Source organism: Rutidosis leptorrhynchoides, chromosome 1, assembly GCF_046630445.1.
Source record: "Rutidosis leptorrhynchoides isolate AG116_Rl617_1_P2 chromosome 1, CSIRO_AGI_Rlap_v1, whole genome shotgun sequence".
Lineage (NCBI taxonomy): Eukaryota > Viridiplantae > Streptophyta > Magnoliopsida > Asterales > Asteraceae > Rutidosis > Rutidosis leptorrhynchoides.
In genome coordinates this window covers 379681730-379700750 of record NC_092333.1, presented here as the reverse complement: position 1 = coordinate 379700750, position 19021 = coordinate 379681730, and the positions used below count along the sequence as shown (strand labels likewise).

The following is a 19021-nucleotide window of genomic DNA, read 5'->3' as shown; positions in this document are numbered from 1 at the left end:
GTTTGACTTTTAGTCAAACTTAACCAAACTTTTATACAATCATTCTAACATGCTTTTATACTTGTTTCTTGTATGAAACTTGACAACGTGATTCACATGCTATACTTAATCGAGTCGTAACGAGCCATAGGACTAATTGAACACATTTCACCCGACCTTGTGTCGTAACCGGTTAATTGATATAACTTACTTGTTTAGGTCAAGGCTAAGCAACTTTCATGCACACGTTTACTTGTTGAAGTACTTTTGTACTCGTGCACTCGAGGTGAGATCATAGTCCCACCTTTTCAACAACTTTTTATACTTTAAATTGTGGGCTGAGAAACATATACTTTGTTACATTTGGTGCTACTTACTTTTATACTTTGAACACAAGTACAAGGAAAACAAACATTCCACAGCGAGTTAGAACAAAAATCCTCAATTCGATTATCATTAGTTACACTTGCAGGGTGTAAGCGAGAACTTATATTGTGTGGCCATACGGGTTTGACAAACCCTCACTACGGACGGTTCGCTACCGTCTATGGGTGAAATATATTTTTGAGAAACAGTGTATGTTCTAACACTATAGTGATGGGGTTCAATGGAAGGAAACGTTAAGTCTTGATAATTGGGTGCTCGCGAACAATACTTTTGGAATGCAAACGATTTTGATAATCAACTATGGGAATACTAAATCTTGTGGTTCAAAAACAACGTTTACAAATACATCTATGATTTCACCAACGTTTTTCGTTGACAGTTTTCTATATGTTTCTCAGGTTCATACTTGGCTACTTGATACATGCTTCCGCACTCTTTGATTACTTGATTGGAGTCAACCATGCATGCATACGCTAGGGATAGCACTTTTGGATTCAAACTTTTGTCTACTTACTTACGCTATTTATAGCAACTGTGTTTTTCAACTTATATTATGTCGCAAGTTATTTCATTTATACTTTATGACTTTTGTAAACTTAGACTTGTTGTCGAACGGTTTTGTAAACTAAACTTTGCAAGTCTGGTACGTTTCAAATGAATGCGACATAATTTTGGTCAAACGCGTCTCAGATAGGGACTATGACCACGCAACGGGACCTAAGTAGTCGGCGCCGTCAATGACGATTTGGTCGGGTCGCTACAGATGGTATCAGAGCGTTGGTTGTAGGGAACTAGGATATGCATTAGTGTGTCTGACAGAGTCGTTAGGACGCATTAGTGAATCTAGACTACAACCGGATAGTTAGCCATTGCATTCTGACATACATTTGCTATAGATAGCACTTACTTGAATACTTGTGCATTATACTTGAATCATTCTTAGGCAAACTTTTTAATGGTACCCAACCTTCATCATACGAATTCGTATTCCGCCACTTTTTGGTAACACACGTAAATTCATGATTCATACACGTATGGATGACGACGACTTCGTTAGTCACACTTGTTCGGGAACTCTGTCTCCCGGATTGTTATTTGCCACCGTTTCAACTTACTATCGGTTTCCCACTAGTGTTTCTTACTATCTACTTTTTGGTGTTACTACCATCACTACTCTAGGTGAGTATCGTCATCAACATTTATCACTACGGTTGCGTGCTACTCGTTATCATGACTCGTTACTCTTTTCATACCTAAATACATTATTGTTTGAATCGAACCGATTTGACGTTAACAATCATTTATACACTTCCCGCGGGGAAACGCTTCTTTAGAGTTGTAGAAACTATTTCGATTTAATACGAGTCACGTTTGAGACGTCGTTACATTTTGTTCATTTTAGATTTTCGCGATGACACGAACTTGAGTCTATGGAGTGATGTGGGAATGGAGGTATGAGTTAGCATAATATAACTACACTCGATCAACGTAGTTATATTACGGTAAGACATACCAAAGTTCTAGTGACACGTGATGGTGGTTAGACTCGATCAACCTAAACACCCCCATGTGCCATGTACATGACTTCATCTTTTCATGTTTGGACATCCGAAAACTCCGAGAATATTGATAACAACCATACCGGGGACACCCCTTCGACTTTTGTCGAACTATACTTATGCTTCCGAATGAATTACCGATTCCTCTCGACTTCAACCGTATGTTACACGTGTATACTATCTCGTCCTCGCACAGTCTTATTGACTAATTACGATTTACTCGTTATGCTCGCACCGAGGCGGAAACTTCTTTTGCATCACCCTCGTACTTCCGGTTCAGGAGGTCCTTATTCTAATTTCCCAATGGAGAGAGACTCTCCACGTTATACTAGTATTCACCTCGAGGGTGAATAGTTCCGACGAACGTTTTTCTTTCAGAAACCGATGAGGACTTGCCCCGACGAACGTTTTTGGAAACTGATAAATCTTTCGCTACGCGAATTTTCTTGAGAAACTTGTCCTAACAAACTTGTCTAAATATACCTTACGGAATGTACTCCGTAGACTTCGGAGTGCCTCACAAAAAGCCTCGGGACCACGTTTAGACATGGGTACCGCGTACCATCCACAACCCGACGGACCGAACAAACATACGATTTAAACCTTGGAAACCATAATACGAATTTGTATTACCAACTTCAAATTTACTTGAGAAAAGTATTTTCCTTTAACCGAATCCTCGTACTACAATGATTTTCATTCGAGTTTTAACGTCACTCCTTTTGAAACCACATGTGACCGGAAACGTCATTCTCCTTTGTCGAACCAAGTAAACGATGACCAATTCACCGGGGCCGAGGTTATTCATGAGCAACCGAGAAAATTTATTCATATTCAGGCAAAACCCTACGCGACTCGTAATCACCAAGAGCTACGCCGATGTTAGACGTAAACATTTCAAATTCCGCGTGGGAAACCGCGTCACGTTAAGAGTCGCACCTTGGAAAGGTACAATCCATTTCGGGAAACGTAGGAAGCTAAATCTGCGATACTTTGATCCTTTAAATTCTTGGGGTGTTTTGGACCCGTCGCTAACCGTTTAGACTTTTCCGACTCATTTTGGGTCTCCGTTTATCCTACATTCGATGTATCAACTCAAAGACGTGTTTTGCGAAACGAGAACTTGTTATCTCCTTTGATGAACTCACTATCGACGATAACCCTCACTTCCTAGGAGGACCGGTTGAAACCATAAATCGTGAAGCCAAACCTTAAAACAACATATGATCCCGACCGTCAAAAATTCGTGGAAATACTCAAGGACGTACCTTCACTTATTCGTAGAATTTACAACGCAAGGTCTCGAGTAAGATTCAACAACTACTACTTCCAACTAAATTTCGGGACGAAATTTCTTTTGAGGTGTGGATAATGTAACATCCCGCGTTTTTCCGTTAAATTTAATTTTAACACCGTCTTTTTTTTTTTAAACATAATCTTTCGTATATAAATTAATAGTTTCCGTGAGTAACGTTCATTATATTCCCGCTATTTAATTTTGACATCACCCGTTTACTCGAGCGTTTTAAAAATATTCGTTTGGTTAATTCCCGCACCCGCTTTGAAACTTGAGGGACTAAACTTGCCAAGAGGGCAAAGAGATGACTAGGTCAACTAGTCAACCTTCACCCTCCTCCATTCAATCACCTCCACCTCTCTCTCTTTCTCTCTATCAAGAACACACACACAAACACCCAATTCAATCATTCATCATCTAAATTCAATCTTGGAAGCTCACAACAAATCCGATTACATTTTCGTGATCCTCTCTTCATCCTCTACATTTTGATACAAACTTCATCTCGTTTGGGTAACATTTCTAAAACTCTAGATTTCTTTAAATTCGTGTTTTTGACTTGAAATTGTGTTAGTTAGTGTCTATGGCTCGTGTATAACATGAATATATGTTTTGTTTGCTCGATTCGTTGTTTTGAGTAACTAGTTTGAACATTTGAAATGGGTTAGCTTAATCCTTGATTTTGGATGAGTTAATGTTGTTAGATTGTTAAAGTGCATGTTTTAATTGTGTTACTAGTATCACTAGCTTCGTTTTGATGCGTAGGTTGATTAAGGAAACTTCAAAAACATGAATATTGATTTTTGCGGATTTTGGTTAGGGTTTGATAGACTTAAAACGAGCTTTTGATGTTTCGAATGCCATGAAATGTTATTAGTAAGTGCTTAGTTGTAATGTATGCTTCATTACCTTCAAAACGGCATATCGTATGTGTAAATTGGATTCCCGAATCATAAAATACGTTTTACGAACTTGAAACTTTGAAAATAAACCTTTCTTGATCAATTGACGAGTTTTCGGTTATTGTAAATGATGTTTTTGATTAATGATATGTGGTTAGTTGTATTCCTTGTCGAAATAGCTTTCCGATGATATAAAATACATGTTCTAATTGTTTGCGGATCATAAAATGTGAATGTTTGTGTTTTGGTTCGTGCATACTTTGAAAACTGACCAGAATTCTCTGGCCAGGTAGTGGCGCGGCGCGCCACATCCCCGCGCGGCGCGCAGAATCGCCTGACCAGATTCTGCTCACTTTGGCGCATTTCACGCGAAATGTTTGACTAGCTATCGACCTCCGATTCACATGAAACTTGTTCTAATATGCTTATATATGAATAAAAACCTCAGAAAAATAGTTCGGGACCGAACCCGAACGTGTTGACTTTTTCGTTGACTTTGACCAAGTTTGACTTTTAGTCAAACTTAACCAAACTTTTATACAATCATTCTAACATGCTTTTATACTTGTTTCTTGTATGAAACTTGACAACGTGATTCACATGCTATACTTAATCGAGTCGTAACGAGCCATAGGACTAATTGAACACATTTCACCCGACCTTGTGTCGTAACCGGTTAATTGATATAACTTACTTGTTTAGGTCAAGGCTAAGCAACTTTCATGCACACGTTTACTTGTTGAAGTACTTTTGTACTCGTGCACTCGAGGTGAGATCATAGTCCCACCTTTTCAACAACTTTTTATACTTTAAATTGTGGGCTGAGAAACATATACTTTGTTACATTTGGTGCTACTTACTTTTATACTTTGAACACAAGTACAAGGAAAACAAACATTCCACAGCGAGTTAGAACAAAAATCCTCAATTCGATTATCATTAGTTACACTTGCAGGGTGTAAGCGAGAACTTATATTGTGTGGCCATACGGGTTTGACAAACCCTCACTACGGACGGTTCGCTACCGTCTATGGGTGAAATATATTTTTGAGAAACAGTGTATGTTCTAACACTATAGTGATGGGGTTCAATGGAAGGAAACGTTAAGTCTTGATAATTGGGTGCTCGCGAACAATACTTTTGGAATGCAAACGATTTTGATAATCAACTATGGGAATACTAAATCTTGTGGTTCAAAAACAACGTTTACAAATACATCTATGATTTCACCAACGTTTTTCGTTGACAGTTTTCTATATGTTTCTCAGGTTCATACTTGGCTACTTGATACATGCTTCCGCACTCTTTGATTACTTGATTGGAGTCAACCATGCATGCATACGCTAGGGATAGCACTTTTGGATTCAAACTTTTGTCTACTTACTTACGCTATTTATAGCAACTGTGTTTTTCAACTTATATTATGTCGCAAGTTATTTCATTTATACTTTATGACTTTTGTAAACTTAGACTTGTTGTCGAACGGTTTTGTAAACTAAACTTTGCAAGTCTGGTACGTTTCAAATGAATGCGACATAATTTTGGTCAAACGCGTCTCAGATAGGGACTATGACCACGCAACGGGACCTAAGTAGTCGGCGCCGTCAATGACGATTTGGTTGGGTCGCTACACACTTGTCGAACCCATAAGTGAGTTGGCGGGTTCGAAACTAGGGATTTCGTAAAATCCCCAACTGCACCGGCTAACATCATGTGTTCCTCTTTTCCATCAGAAATTATACCAAATGCATGCCATTCGGATAAAGGTGAAGGGCTGATTCTACCTAGAATCCCGGGCTTTACTCCTCCTACGAACTTAATAATCGAAGCATGGCCCGATGGCGCTGAGACCTTGACCGCAACTCGTCTTACCGTCACCCAAGGAATAATAATTAGTATAGTTATAGCAATGGTGAACCAAAACTCTTGCTCTTTAACCAATTTTGACACCACATCTTTTCTATAAGATTTGGTCTCAGGCTCATACGATTTGGTGAGCACAATAAAGACCCAAAGAAGAATCAAGGACGCCCAACCCGTGAACCTATGAGTTATTTCAAACACGTTATGGTGAAGGTGACGGACTAGAGGGAAGGCGCCAAGACAACACAAGCACAAAAGCGAAAGAATAGTTATGGCAACACCAATTATTGCATTAGAAGTGTTTTCTCTATCTTTAAGTGTGAGAATCAAGGAATATGTAAGCCAAGCAACAGACGAAATTCCACAACTACTATGTATCCCACCTACAGATTGTAGTAAAGAGGTAATAGCGGTTTTTAAGCGTAAAGGAACCCAAGAACGCCCGAAGACCTTGACCGAAAGCCAGAAAATAACGCGTAAAAAGGATTCACTTCGACATAATGTTAGAGCCAAAAGATTTCCAATCGAGAATAGTGTAGCATGGTTTCTAGCATAGGAAAAATGGCTCGTGGAAGCTAGAACTAGCATCGCAATGTTAAGAGACAAACAAACCATAAAGAGTCTCTTGTAAACCGTAAACATTCCTTGATCTAGCAAGATCACGGACAGTCTAGACCCTTTAGGTTTTGTTTGTGGCCTAGAAACAATCTTTCTGCTAGGGTCTTTTGGGAGTTGTTGAGCTGGATTTGGAACGGATAGCTCATAATTAAGCTCATAGCCTTCTTCAATGTTGATGAGTATATTGTCCGCATCGGTTTCATCATCAATATCTAGGTCACAAAAATGACTACTAGCTCTACTAGTGGACCTTGTGATAATCCCACCAGAAGCTGGTACAATTCTTTTAGACGAATCCCATGGAAGCCAAGTTTTTCGAGTTGCATCAATGGCAAATGGATCCTTATGTGGTTTGATTTCGAATGATACACCACGACAACTTGAAAACCTAAGATCCATGGCTTCTTGGTGCATCATTCTGTTGGTTTTTGTTAATGGTTTTTAAATACTGAAAGGAAGAAGCTAGAAAAAATGGTTGTGGTTTGCAGAAGTTAAGCCAAATACTGTAGTATTTATAGACGCATACTTGTGAAGGAATTGGTCATATTGTACAATTATTGTTACTTTTCAAATATTTCTTATTCTTTATATCCTCTTTTGCAAGTAATTATATATGTCGAATATGACAGTGTGCTGTATATATATTTCTTCGCAGGCCTTTGACTTGATCAAATGTAGATTAGAAGTACGTACCCGCTGTAACTCCATATTATTTTGCAAGTAATTATATATGTCGAATATGAGTATGATTTTAATTATTTTAAGATAACATCATATCTGATGAAATTGACAGTTTAAGTGACTTAAATGCATGACATGAGACAAAAAGTTACGAAATTTAAAAATAAAAATAAAAATAACTACTCCGTAATAAATAATTTAAAATCCATAATAACAACAAAGAAACTACGTAAACATTCTTGAAGATTCTGGAAGTGATATATATAAGGACTCGATCACGGGGTAAAGTAAACAAAAGGTCGATCAGTACCTGAATAGTTAATTAACTGCAGATTAAGTTGATCAAAAGTCTACTCTATTGATCTTGTTTGGTTTATTTTACATTATATTAATTATGTTTTACATGTTGACTAATACATTATTATATGTTTTTGTATAATAATTATTAGGGTTAACGCTACTAAATAGTTTTATACTTTTATTTTTTTCTAATGTAGATTATATATCCAGAAAAATACCAGTGTATGTTACATGCTTTTAAAAAGTGTTCTAATGTAACTAATTGGTGACAGGTTAACTGCGTGTGCAATATCTGAGGATAAGGGACGTTAACAAGAAGCATTCATAGATCAAATTGATTAGAGTTTCAGGATCCTGATTACTCCTTCAAGCTTCGTGTTGAATCATATCATGTTAAAATACATCTCTGAACAGCAGATCGAAAAGTTAAAGTTTATGAGATTTTGGTCAACAATTCAATTGGATCGTTTCTCGAATTTTCATATCTTGATTTTAGTTCACGATTGTTAGGTGATGGAATTAGAACAACTTTCATGAATAAATTGTATCCTAAAAATGCCTAAACGTTAACGCATGTTAGCTTCAGGGACTGCACACGCGGGTAGTCGGTCACCAATAACCTACGTTAGAACAATTTTGAAAGTATATGACCTACACTGGTATTTTTCTGGGTATGTAGCCTACATTAGAACAAAAATAAAAGTATAAAGCTATTTGGTAGCCTTAACCCTAATTATCAATTGATGATGAAAGCTATACTCCGTTCCAATGAAAACATATTAAAGATCTAATTCATTCATATAATTTTTATCAAATACTATATAATAGGAACAAAATTATTTAAAAGTTCAAGTTAAAAAAGAAAGATTGTCAAAAGTCAAAGTGGACGCTTCTGATGTTTTATCAAATACTATATAATAGGAACAAAATTATTTAAAAGTTCAAGTTAAAAAGGAAAGATTGTCAAAAGTGAAAGTGGACAATTCTGATGAGAAGAATGATTACAAGACTATAAAATTTATAGGTAGCAGAAAGAAGAGTAGCAGATAAGTCTAGTGAAGCCTTGAAGGTGGCTCTTGAAGGGTTTATGAGTTCGTTTAAAGGTGGATGATCAACGTGTGGTAGAGAATGAATTAAAGAAAATGGTTGACTTATTAGAGAAGATTCATCGATTGCTGGATCAAGTGGACCATGACTTGATTCAAAAACGAAAGTAAAACTGAATATTGAAGGGGACGAAAATACGAAATTCTTTCAAGGGCTATTGAAACATAAGAGGAGAAAACAAATGACTCCGGGATTATCATTAAATGTTGTGTGGGACACGTCACCTGTTTTTATCAAAAACGCATTTAAAGAATTTTATGGGGTAAATTTTGCAATATCTAAATTCTGGCCAGCCTCCGAATAATAATGTGCAGGTGTAGTTGACTACTATGAATAAGCAGCTGGTCCATAGAAGTATTATTGAAGAGGAGATTCTTAATTTTAACGTCGCGTGGGAATGTGGAAATGACAAATTACCGGGACCGGATGGATTTACTTTGTTGTACGTGAAAAAGTTTGGGAATTTCTGAAGGTTGATTTGGTAAAGTCTATTACAAATGCGTTTGAGAATTGTATGTTACCGACAGGTGTGTCATCTGCTTTTATCACTAGAATACAATATAAGATCGTCTCAAAGACCTTAGTAAATCGGTTAACGTTGGTTATTGACAAAATAATTGGAAAGGAACAATTTGCCTTTATTAAGGGCAGACAAATTCTAGACGGACCCCTTATTGTAAGAGAATTATATACATGGTATCGGGAGAAGAGGAAAAAGTTAATGGTTTTTAAAGTTGATTTAGAAAAGGTGTACTACGCGATAAACTGTTTTTTTATAACATGCTCATGAGACTCAGTTTTGGTGCAAGTTGGAGGGCATGGATTCATGGATTCATATGTGTTTACATAATGCTCGTACGTCGGTTCTCGCTAACGGGAGCCTCACAAGAGAGTTTTGCTTACATCATGGTTTACACCAAGGTGACCCCCTTAGTCCATTTTTTATTTTTTATAATGATGGAAGGTCTTAATTTTTGTTTAATAGGATAAGGTGGAGTCGGGATCCATTCACGGCGTGTCAGTGGATGATCCAATGATTGTTTCCTAATGAAATAAGGATATCTTAGTTAATACTATTGGTGCTCTTGATGATTTCTATCATTTCTCGGGATTGAAAATTTAATGTTGCTAAATCTCATTTATTAGGCTTAGGAATGCCTGACACAATGTTGGTTGATTATGTTAATGAGTTTGGTTGTTCAAAAGGTGAATTCTCGTTTCTTTATTTGGGGTTGTCGATAGGTGTTAACATGAAGTTAACGAATAGTTGGAAGAGTTTAGTTGATCGCTTTCATAAAAAATTATCCGATTGGAAGGCAAATCTACATTCAATTGGTGGGCGTTTAACGCTTATTAAAACGGTTTTAGGGAGTTTGTGTATATACTATCTTTCTTTGTTTAAGTGCCCGGAAATGGTGTTACATAAGCGCGAAAGATTAAGAGTTGGGTTTTTTAGTGTAGAACGGAAGATGAAAGAAATATGCATTGGATAAATTTGGACCAAACTTTGGGTCACGTAATACGGGTGATCTTGAAATAAGTAGTATTCGTTCGTTTAACCTAGGACTCATATTCAAATGTATTTGCCAATTTTTCATGGATCCTGAGTCATTATGGGTTTCGGTTGTGAAGGATATATATATATGGACTGAAGGCAGGATTGGATGATTCTGTGATGTCGTTCAATGGAATCTAGGCAGCGATTGTTCATGATTTCCACAAAACAAAAGAAAAAGGTTGGCTCCTTTCTAATGTTCTTTGCATGAAAGTTGGAAATGGATGTTCAATTTTTTATTTTTTAAACACAATTGGCAAGGTGATGGATTATTGATATATAAGTATAAGAGATTATTTCACTTACACACAGATGACGATTGTACGCCTTGATAAACGCTAATTAGTGTTGGTCGTGGTCACGTATCAATGTTTGAGCTAGAAATTAATTAATGTTGCAAAATTTGGCTACTGTGATTTGTCAATGTTATTATGGATCAGCAGCAAGCAGACTACTGGAAGTGATTAATATGAGATGATCATGATTTGACTATTTATAAGACAAGAAGACATATGGACGACATGTGTTTGCGTTCTACTGAGCCATATACGAGATGAGATAAATGGTTACCTCGTAAAATAAACATTTTATCTTAAGGTTAGCATTAGACAAGCTCCCTACTCATCTCAATCTTTCACGAAGATGTTTAGATATTAAGGATATTGGATGCGCTTCGCGATTTTTGGTATAGATGCGATCCAGAACGTCAATTTTAGTTGTCAATTAGCCGAAGAGTTATGGAGATGGGTTAGAATCTGGGTTGATGTTGCTTTGCCTGCTTTTGCCTACTGGTCAAATTGGATGTCATGGTTCGATAATTGGCACGAAAGAATGGGAGTAAATTCGAGATTGTATGTGATTGTTAGGAATCCGGTAGTGGACCCTAACAAGAATATGTGATTGTGTTATCTTCAATCACAGCACCCACATTCAACAAACGAATAATCACAAGCATAAGTGATAAATAAAAGATAAACGACACAAGGAATTTATGGGGTTATATCCTAACTCCATTGGCATGGAGAAGGTTTAGTCCACGGGCGCAACCATAGATTTTTCTTCTATTAATTTTGTGCAAATCATTAAAGGGAGGCCAGGGGTCTATTTATTGAGGAAACATTAAACCCAAAACTTTGTTGCACAAGTTTAACTTGTCCTTCAAGTACAAGAAACATTCCATAATAGACAACTCCTTGTTTATTAAATAAACTTGTCTTCCAAGCTTGACATGTCTTCCAAGCTTGCTTGTCCTCCAAGTTTGACTTGTCTTCCAAGTTTAACTTAATATCCAAGCTATTTCTATCTTGTTTCTTTTTTGTTCCAATGCTTCATCCTTCTAAAAGAAATGAATATGACAAAAGAATTTATACGACTTGTTCACCAAGTCATACCCGATTTCTCATTCCTTTGATCAAATTCTTCACACCTTCAACAATCTCCCACTTGAAGACTTTGAGCAAACTCTTTACTACTCAACAATCTCCCACTTGAAAATTTTGAACAAACCTGAACATCAATCTCAATTCTAACCAAGAACGTCTCACCGTTCGCTCAAAAAACGTCCAATCCCGTCAAACCCGTATCAATGATCACTCGTACATAATTTTCTGTCTATCTATGATTTTCCTTTCCATCAATCAGAAAACCCAACAGACGCCTTTGTAGACTATTCATCAAGGCTCCAGTGAGAACGCAATCATAACCTTGAAAGCTACTTATTAAAACTTTTCCCGCTTTCACGCTGGTAGACTGACCCACCTCCTAGCTATGAATTTCACGAACACATCTTCTCATTACAAAGCATGCTCTCACTGTACGAGTAAGAAATAAAATGCGGCTACAAGAGAAGAATATGGTTCATACCATGGCCAGTTGCAAATGTCTTTGCCATTCGAGGGTATACTTGCATCATCCAAGTACCCTAGTGTTATACGCACTAATCTTGTGAGGATAAGATACCCACGTCGCATAACCGTTTCCATAACTACCAGTAGTCATCAAACTCCCACTAGATCGGTACTTACGTCGGTTAACAAACTCGCATAGAGTTACCGACACCCTCTGGAAAGCTCAAGTTCCAGGACTTCCAAGATTATACACTTCTTCCATCACCTAAAGAATCTTAATTGGTCACCGAAGGAAAAAAATTTTCTTTGTTGAACCAATGTCAACCAAACCTAAGCCCCAGTCGAATGCGTCCTACTCGAAAACTTCAAACTAATTCCTTCAGTGAAAGAAGCTCTAAACCTTCCAGCATATTTTATGTACCCTAAAATATTCGATCAAATACATTGGTTGACCCGTTCAGTAATCTGATGTTGGACTTTGGTTTGCAATCTGACAAACCTCCCCCCAAACCCAAGTTCAACTGGGCCTCAATTTAATGATAGTCCAGATTCATCTTACTTTAGTACCTGTCGCAACCTCCGAACACAATCTGACTGGGACCAGATCAAGTCGACTTATGGTAGAAGGCTCCACGAATGACTCATCCACTGAGGGTGCGCAACCGCATGCGCCAACTAATGGGTGCGCCAACCGTCGACATGCTGAAAATGTCACGTTGCACTATCCACACATAAAAACTACAATCACGAGTATCCAAACTTCAATGATAACTCCCACTGTTGATTTCCAATCGAATGTCCTAACTGTTTGCTGCCTTACCTCCCAGGCCTAAGAGAAACCACCTTATAAGCACACATTTGTTTCTTCCACATATCCGATGTATGACTTTGGTTTGCACCATATCAAACCTCCTCTCAAACCCAAGTCCATATGGGCCTCCCCTCTAATGATAGTTCGGACACAATCTTACCATCGCCAAACGGAACTCTTAAGATGTTTGTGTGCAACCAGTGGGATTTCGATACAAGGCTTTGGGATCAACTGAACGTCACAAAGGAAACGCACAAATACGCTGAGAGGTATGCCCGTAGTGCTGTCCACCACATCCAGCATATAGTTTGGCTCCAATAACAAAGCTACATCAATGAAAATACAGTTCGTATCGCTCAAAGTTTCTGAGACAAAACCATCTCGCGCTTTCGTCATCAAACTCGAAAAAGTTCACCCTGATAACTCACCAGATTCGAAAAATCATATATCAAGATCCAACAGTCAGATCAACCTCGGATTTTTACCACGTGTAGATCAGTATGTCTTCTATCGACAACCAAAACATCAAGTCAATCCAACGGTTAACGAACCCGATATGAATTTTCTTCTGCAGCGGCGCATAAACATCCGAATTTGATAGTTCAATCATTCTTTCGCAAGGGATCGCGAAGAATGAGAACTAAAATCCCACACCTGGATCTCCCGAAAAATCTCTCAGCAACAAGACCCATAGATCCAACCATCTACTTCGTTAACTGAGCATCTGATCTTGATATATGTTGCAAGCAAACCTTCATTCGTTCATCTTGATGATATCCGGATCATCCGGCAATTGAATCATGCTCTCAATCTGCCATTGATCCCAAACACGTAGCCTTAAGCTCTGATACCACTTGTTATGAATTCGGTAGTGGACCCTAACAAGAATATATGATTGTGGTATCTTCAATCACAACACCAACATTCAACAAACGGATAATCACAAGCATAAACGATAAATAAAAGATAAACGACACAAGAAATTTACGTGGTTATATCATAACTCCATTGGCGTGGAGAAATGTTTAGTCTACGGTCGCAAATAAGAGATTTTTCTTCTATTAATTTTGTGCACATCATTACAATCAGGCTAGGGGTCTATTTATAGGGTAAACGTTAAACCTAAAACCTTGTAGCACAAGTTTAACTTAACATTCAAGTACAAGAAACATTTCATAAATAAACAACTCCTTATTTCTTAAATAAACTTGTCTTCCAAGCTTAACTTGTCTTACAAGTTTGCTTGTCCTCCAAGTTTGACTTGTCTTCCAAGTTTAACTAATGCTTCATCCTTCTAGAAAAAATAAATAAGGCAGCAAAATTTCTACAATTTATTCACCAAGTCATACCCTAATTCTTGTTCCTTTGATCAAATTCTTCACACCTTCAACAGTGATTGTTGAAAATATTGATGTTAAAAAAAAGAAGAAGAATTTGTAAGTGTACCAATAAAAATACATTAATAATAGGTGTGTGGAATGCTGTAATTATAATTAGGGTTTTACTTATTCTTGAGACAACAAGTACGTTATTATTGGTATAAACTTGATACCACATATATGTAGAGGTGTCTTTAGCATAAGTAAGATAAGCAATCGTATAGGGTCCAAAAATTTAGAAAGGTCCAAATTTTAAATACGTAAATATTTTTTTCAATATATTTAATAAAATTAAATAAAAAATTGTCAATTAAAGTTAAAAAAACATTATTTTTAATAGTTAAATACAATGTAAATAAATAAATAGATAAACGGAGTATTATTTTATGCGTAGTAAAAAAATTTAGAATATATATATGAGCTAATTTTTATTTTCGTTTAGGGCCTTTGAATTATTGAGACGACCCTGCAGATATATATATATATATATCAGCTTGGACTCTTTTTGTGGTGTACTAATTGGAAATGGAAATAAAATTAAGCAAAAATATTTTTTTTTTTTTTTTTTTTTTTTTTTTTTTTTTTTTCATGATCAATGTCCATTTTGCCAACTATTAATGAAGTTGACTTGGAATGAGATATATTTGGAAAGTTGGAGACTCATCAACGTCAAACTTGAAATGTCGGCTTATACGTGTTAATATATTGTTATGACTTATTCCAAGACCTTTATAATCAATCAATTTTGTGTAGAATTTTGTAATTGAAAATAATTATAATTGAAAATAATTCAAACGAGAATTACAAAAAGGATGAATACTGCGAAAACTTTTTAATTGCATGATTTTTATGCATTTAAATATAAAAAATTACATTTAGATGTTAATTAATGTTCATATCAATAACAAACATATGTTTATTACCACAAATTACCGTTAGAGAATGAAACCCGTGATTAGTATTCAATACTAATGCGATATTTATATTACAATGGAAAAAAAAAATGGAAACCCTAATAAACCTCCAAACCCTAATGGACCTAAGCCCGTTGGGCTAACTTATCATCTAACACTCTCCCGCAGTCCGAGCAGCGAAATCGTGAAAGCTTGGACTGGAAGAAAACACAAATATCAAATATATAGTAATAAAAAAACATAATATTTTTTTTGTCTTGATTTGTTGCGCCGAATAGAATGATATTCGCTGATTTGGTAACAAAAGTTTTCGACAAAAGTGACAATTTTTTGTCTTTGTGTAAAAAATATTGAATCGAATACAAAATAATCTCCAGGATACAAATTGGTTCAGAGATCTTATTACAGACACGATACAGAAATTACAATCAATATGATTGTAATTATAAAACCAAATAAAACTAAGATTGTTCACCAGAATGATGAACAAATACAATAAACGATTACAGAAACTCTGAATCAAGAACAGAAAAGATGAATGAATATTAGGGTTTTGTGAGTAGATGTAGCAGCTTGATTAACCCTAAACGAACTGTTGCAATCTTTATATAGGCAGCAACTATCAGCAAATTACCAGCAGGTCCCTGCACTTCTAAACTTTACAGCAACTATGAAGAAATAGCACAACTGTGAGGATCCGTCCTAATCCATCCGGACGAAGTTCATATCGATTATAAACGATTACCAACAGTTGATTACATCACGAGGTACTTGACCTCTATATGATACATTTTACAAACATTGCATTCGTTTTTGAAAAGACAATCTTTCATTTACATCAAAAGTTGACGGCAGGCATACCATTTAATAATATATCTAACTATAATTGACTTAATAATAATCTTGATGAACGCGACGACTCGAATGCAACGTCTTTTGAAATATGTCATGAATGACTCCAAGTAATATCTCTAAAATGAGCAAATGCACAGCGGAAGATTTCTTTAATACCTGAGAATAAACATACTTTAAAGTGTCAACCAAAAGGTTGGTGAGTTCATTAGTTTAACATAAATAATCATTTCATAATTTTAATAGACCACAAGATTTCATATTTTCATTTCTCATAAACATACGTCCCATGCATAGAGACAAAAATATCATTCATATGGATTGAACACCTAGTAACCGACATTAACAATATGCATATAAGAATATCCCCATCATTCCGGGATCCTCCTTCGGACATGATATAAATTTCGAAGTACTAAAGCATCCAGTACTTTGGATGGGGCTTGTTGGACCCGATAGATCTATCTTTAGAGTTCGCGTCAATTAGGGTGTCTGTTCCCTAATTCTTAGATTACTAGACTTAATAAAAAGAGGCATATTCGATTTCGATCATTCAACCATATAATGTAGTTTTAATTACTTGTGTCTATTTTGTAAAAACATTTATAAAAATTGCGCATGTATTCTCAGCCCAAAAATATAAAGAGTAAAAGGGAGCAAATGAAACTCACGCATATAAATATTTCAAAACAGTTAATAAAGCATTTGCATGTATTCTCAGCCCAAAAATGTAAAGAGTAAAAGGGATCAAATGAAACTCGCGCATATAAATATTGTAAAACAGTTAATAAAGCATTTGCATGTATTCTCAGCCCAAAAATGTAATGAGTAAAAAGGCAAATGAAACTCACGCATATAAATATTGTAAAATAGTTATTAAAACATTGCATGCATTCTCAGCCTAAAAATATATATAAAAAGGGAATAATGAAACTTACATACTGTATTTTGTAGTAAAAATACATATGACGTCATTTAACAAGTGTAGGGTTGACCTCGGATTCACGAACCTATATCATGTATGTATATATTAACACATATATTCAACATGTAATAGTAATCAAACCATTTTATTAATTATATAATATGTTACTTATTAAAGTAGAAATGTATTTATTATTTCCCATGTTATGTATATCTATATATATTATTTTGATATTATACATGAAAATAGCAAATTTAGATGTACTTATGATATAGTAAAAATTATATTTTTGTATAACTATCTTTTGTCAAAATAATATTTATAATACTACAAAAACAAAAATGTTAGTAATTCTAACAATAATAATAATAATAATAATAATAATAATAAGGATAATAATAAAAATAATAATACTACCTTTAAAAGGGGACAAGCTTCAAAAATATAAAAACTGCCACTATCGGGGATCGAACCCGCGACCTCTCTAATAACTGTAGACACCCTTAACCGTTGGGCTGTTGCCCGTTTTTCTGATTTATACTCCAGTTTTAATTCATATAACTCGTATCTCCTGGTTTCCTATATCCTTCATCCGTTTCAATTTCAGTTCCACAATCACGATCATCATAATACTAGTGGGTTTCGGCCCATCTTAAAATTGATACGGCCCAAATAGAAAAACACAAATAGGGCAGTCCAGCAAGAAATCCGTTTTGCAACATGAATGGCCCAAGTAACAAAATTAAATGGGTTTCGGTTTATTATTATAAACAAACAGAAATCGTAGTCTTGCAAGTGGGTTTTTGATTTCTGTTTGTTCGATCAGGATTACACCAGCTGCCGCTATCCTTTCCTTGTTACCTCATCAGAATCATACGCGTAATATCTTTCTTCTTCATCATCGTTAACATCATTCATTATTACAACGTAATCATCATCATCATTTAACATCCTCATCAACTTGCGATAATATCACGATCTTCATCACTAAAATCACGTAACCCTCATCATCATTCTTTCTCGTTTTCCTTCGGTTACACTAGTATTATCATTTTCATTTTATTATTGTCATCACCATCTTCTTATGATCATCATCATAATTCGTAAATAAAGTGTAAGTGGGATCGGTTGTTCATGCCATACCCGAATAGAAACAAATACAATAATAATTGTATGCCTTTAAAAATTAACAAGTGGGTAGGGTTATTTTCTTAATATATGTCGACCAAAAAAGAGGAAGGGAAACACGTCTCAATACATCAACTTTAATAATTGTCAAATGGCTTTAGTTTTTAAAATAAAAGAATAGAAGTGGCAAGCATACGAGTGGTTTGATAAAAAGAAAAGGTGAATTCGCTGACCCATTATACCTTCCCCTTAGTATACGTTTTCACCTACTGTCCCTACATTAATCACTATCATCTCACTACATTTAATCATACCTTATATAATGGATTGTGTAGTCTTAAATAAGTGTGTATTGAACTGTAAAGAGACATCATAATCTCACCATAACCATTGTAAAAGAAAATATATAGTGGCAAGTGAGTTGCATGATTATGATTGTGTTGTGGTTTGTTTGAACGAACCGAGAAGTGAAGACAATCGTTTATGATTGTGGGTTATTATGGTTGTTAGATGATGAAGGTGGTGATAATTTTAATGAAGTGTAGGGTGGCGGTTATGTTGGTGCTTTTCGAATAAGAATTAAGAGATGAAGAGGAGAGAGTGCAGATAGAGAGATGGTGGTGTTTAAAGATTTGGGATTAGAAAATGGATTTGATTTTGTTGTTTTTAACTCCAATTGTATTTGCAGAGTATTAGGTAAATGTTGATAGATATGTTTACAGCTAATGCGACTTCATTAACATTTGTTTGGTAGTCTGATTCACTCGTCACAGAATATGTTGTCAGAATTATTCAAAGAAAAAAAAAATAAAGTGACAAACAGAATTTGGAGTATCTCCACTGATTTGTACGATCTTTGAAATATACAATCAGATTAGATATAGTTTTGATTGAGCTGTCTAATCAAATCTTTAATC

The 19021-nt window shown here is 35.6% G+C and overlaps 2 protein-coding genes across 2 annotated transcripts; one reads left to right on the top strand and one right to left on the bottom strand.

Annotated features, from left to right (window-relative positions):
- Nucleotides 1–5711: 5711 nt before the first annotated feature.
- Nucleotides 5712–7076, bottom strand: LOC139900633 (adenylate-forming reductase 03009-like). The gene has a single exon (XM_071883399.1). The coding sequence runs from the start codon at nucleotides 7020–7022 to the stop codon at nucleotides 5712–5714; it is 1311 nt and encodes a 436-aa protein (XP_071739500.1). The 5' UTR covers nucleotides 7023–7076.
- A 2771-nt stretch (nucleotides 7077–9847) lies between these two features.
- LOC139900623 (uncharacterized) lies at nucleotides 9848–10186 on the top strand. Its single transcript, XM_071883390.1, has one exon. It carries the CDS (start codon nucleotides 9848–9850, stop codon nucleotides 10184–10186), a length of 339 nt encoding a protein of 112 aa, XP_071739491.1.
- Nucleotides 10187–19021: the final 8835 nt, after the last annotated feature.

Coding starts and splice junctions, on each gene's coding strand:
- LOC139900633 (XM_071883399.1), bottom strand. CDS start 7,022: ATGATGCACCAAGAAGCCATGGATCTTAGGTTTTCAAGTTGTCGTGGT.
- LOC139900623 (XM_071883390.1), top strand. CDS start 9,848: ATGCCTGACACAATGTTGGTTGATTATGTTAATGAGTTTGGTTGTTCA.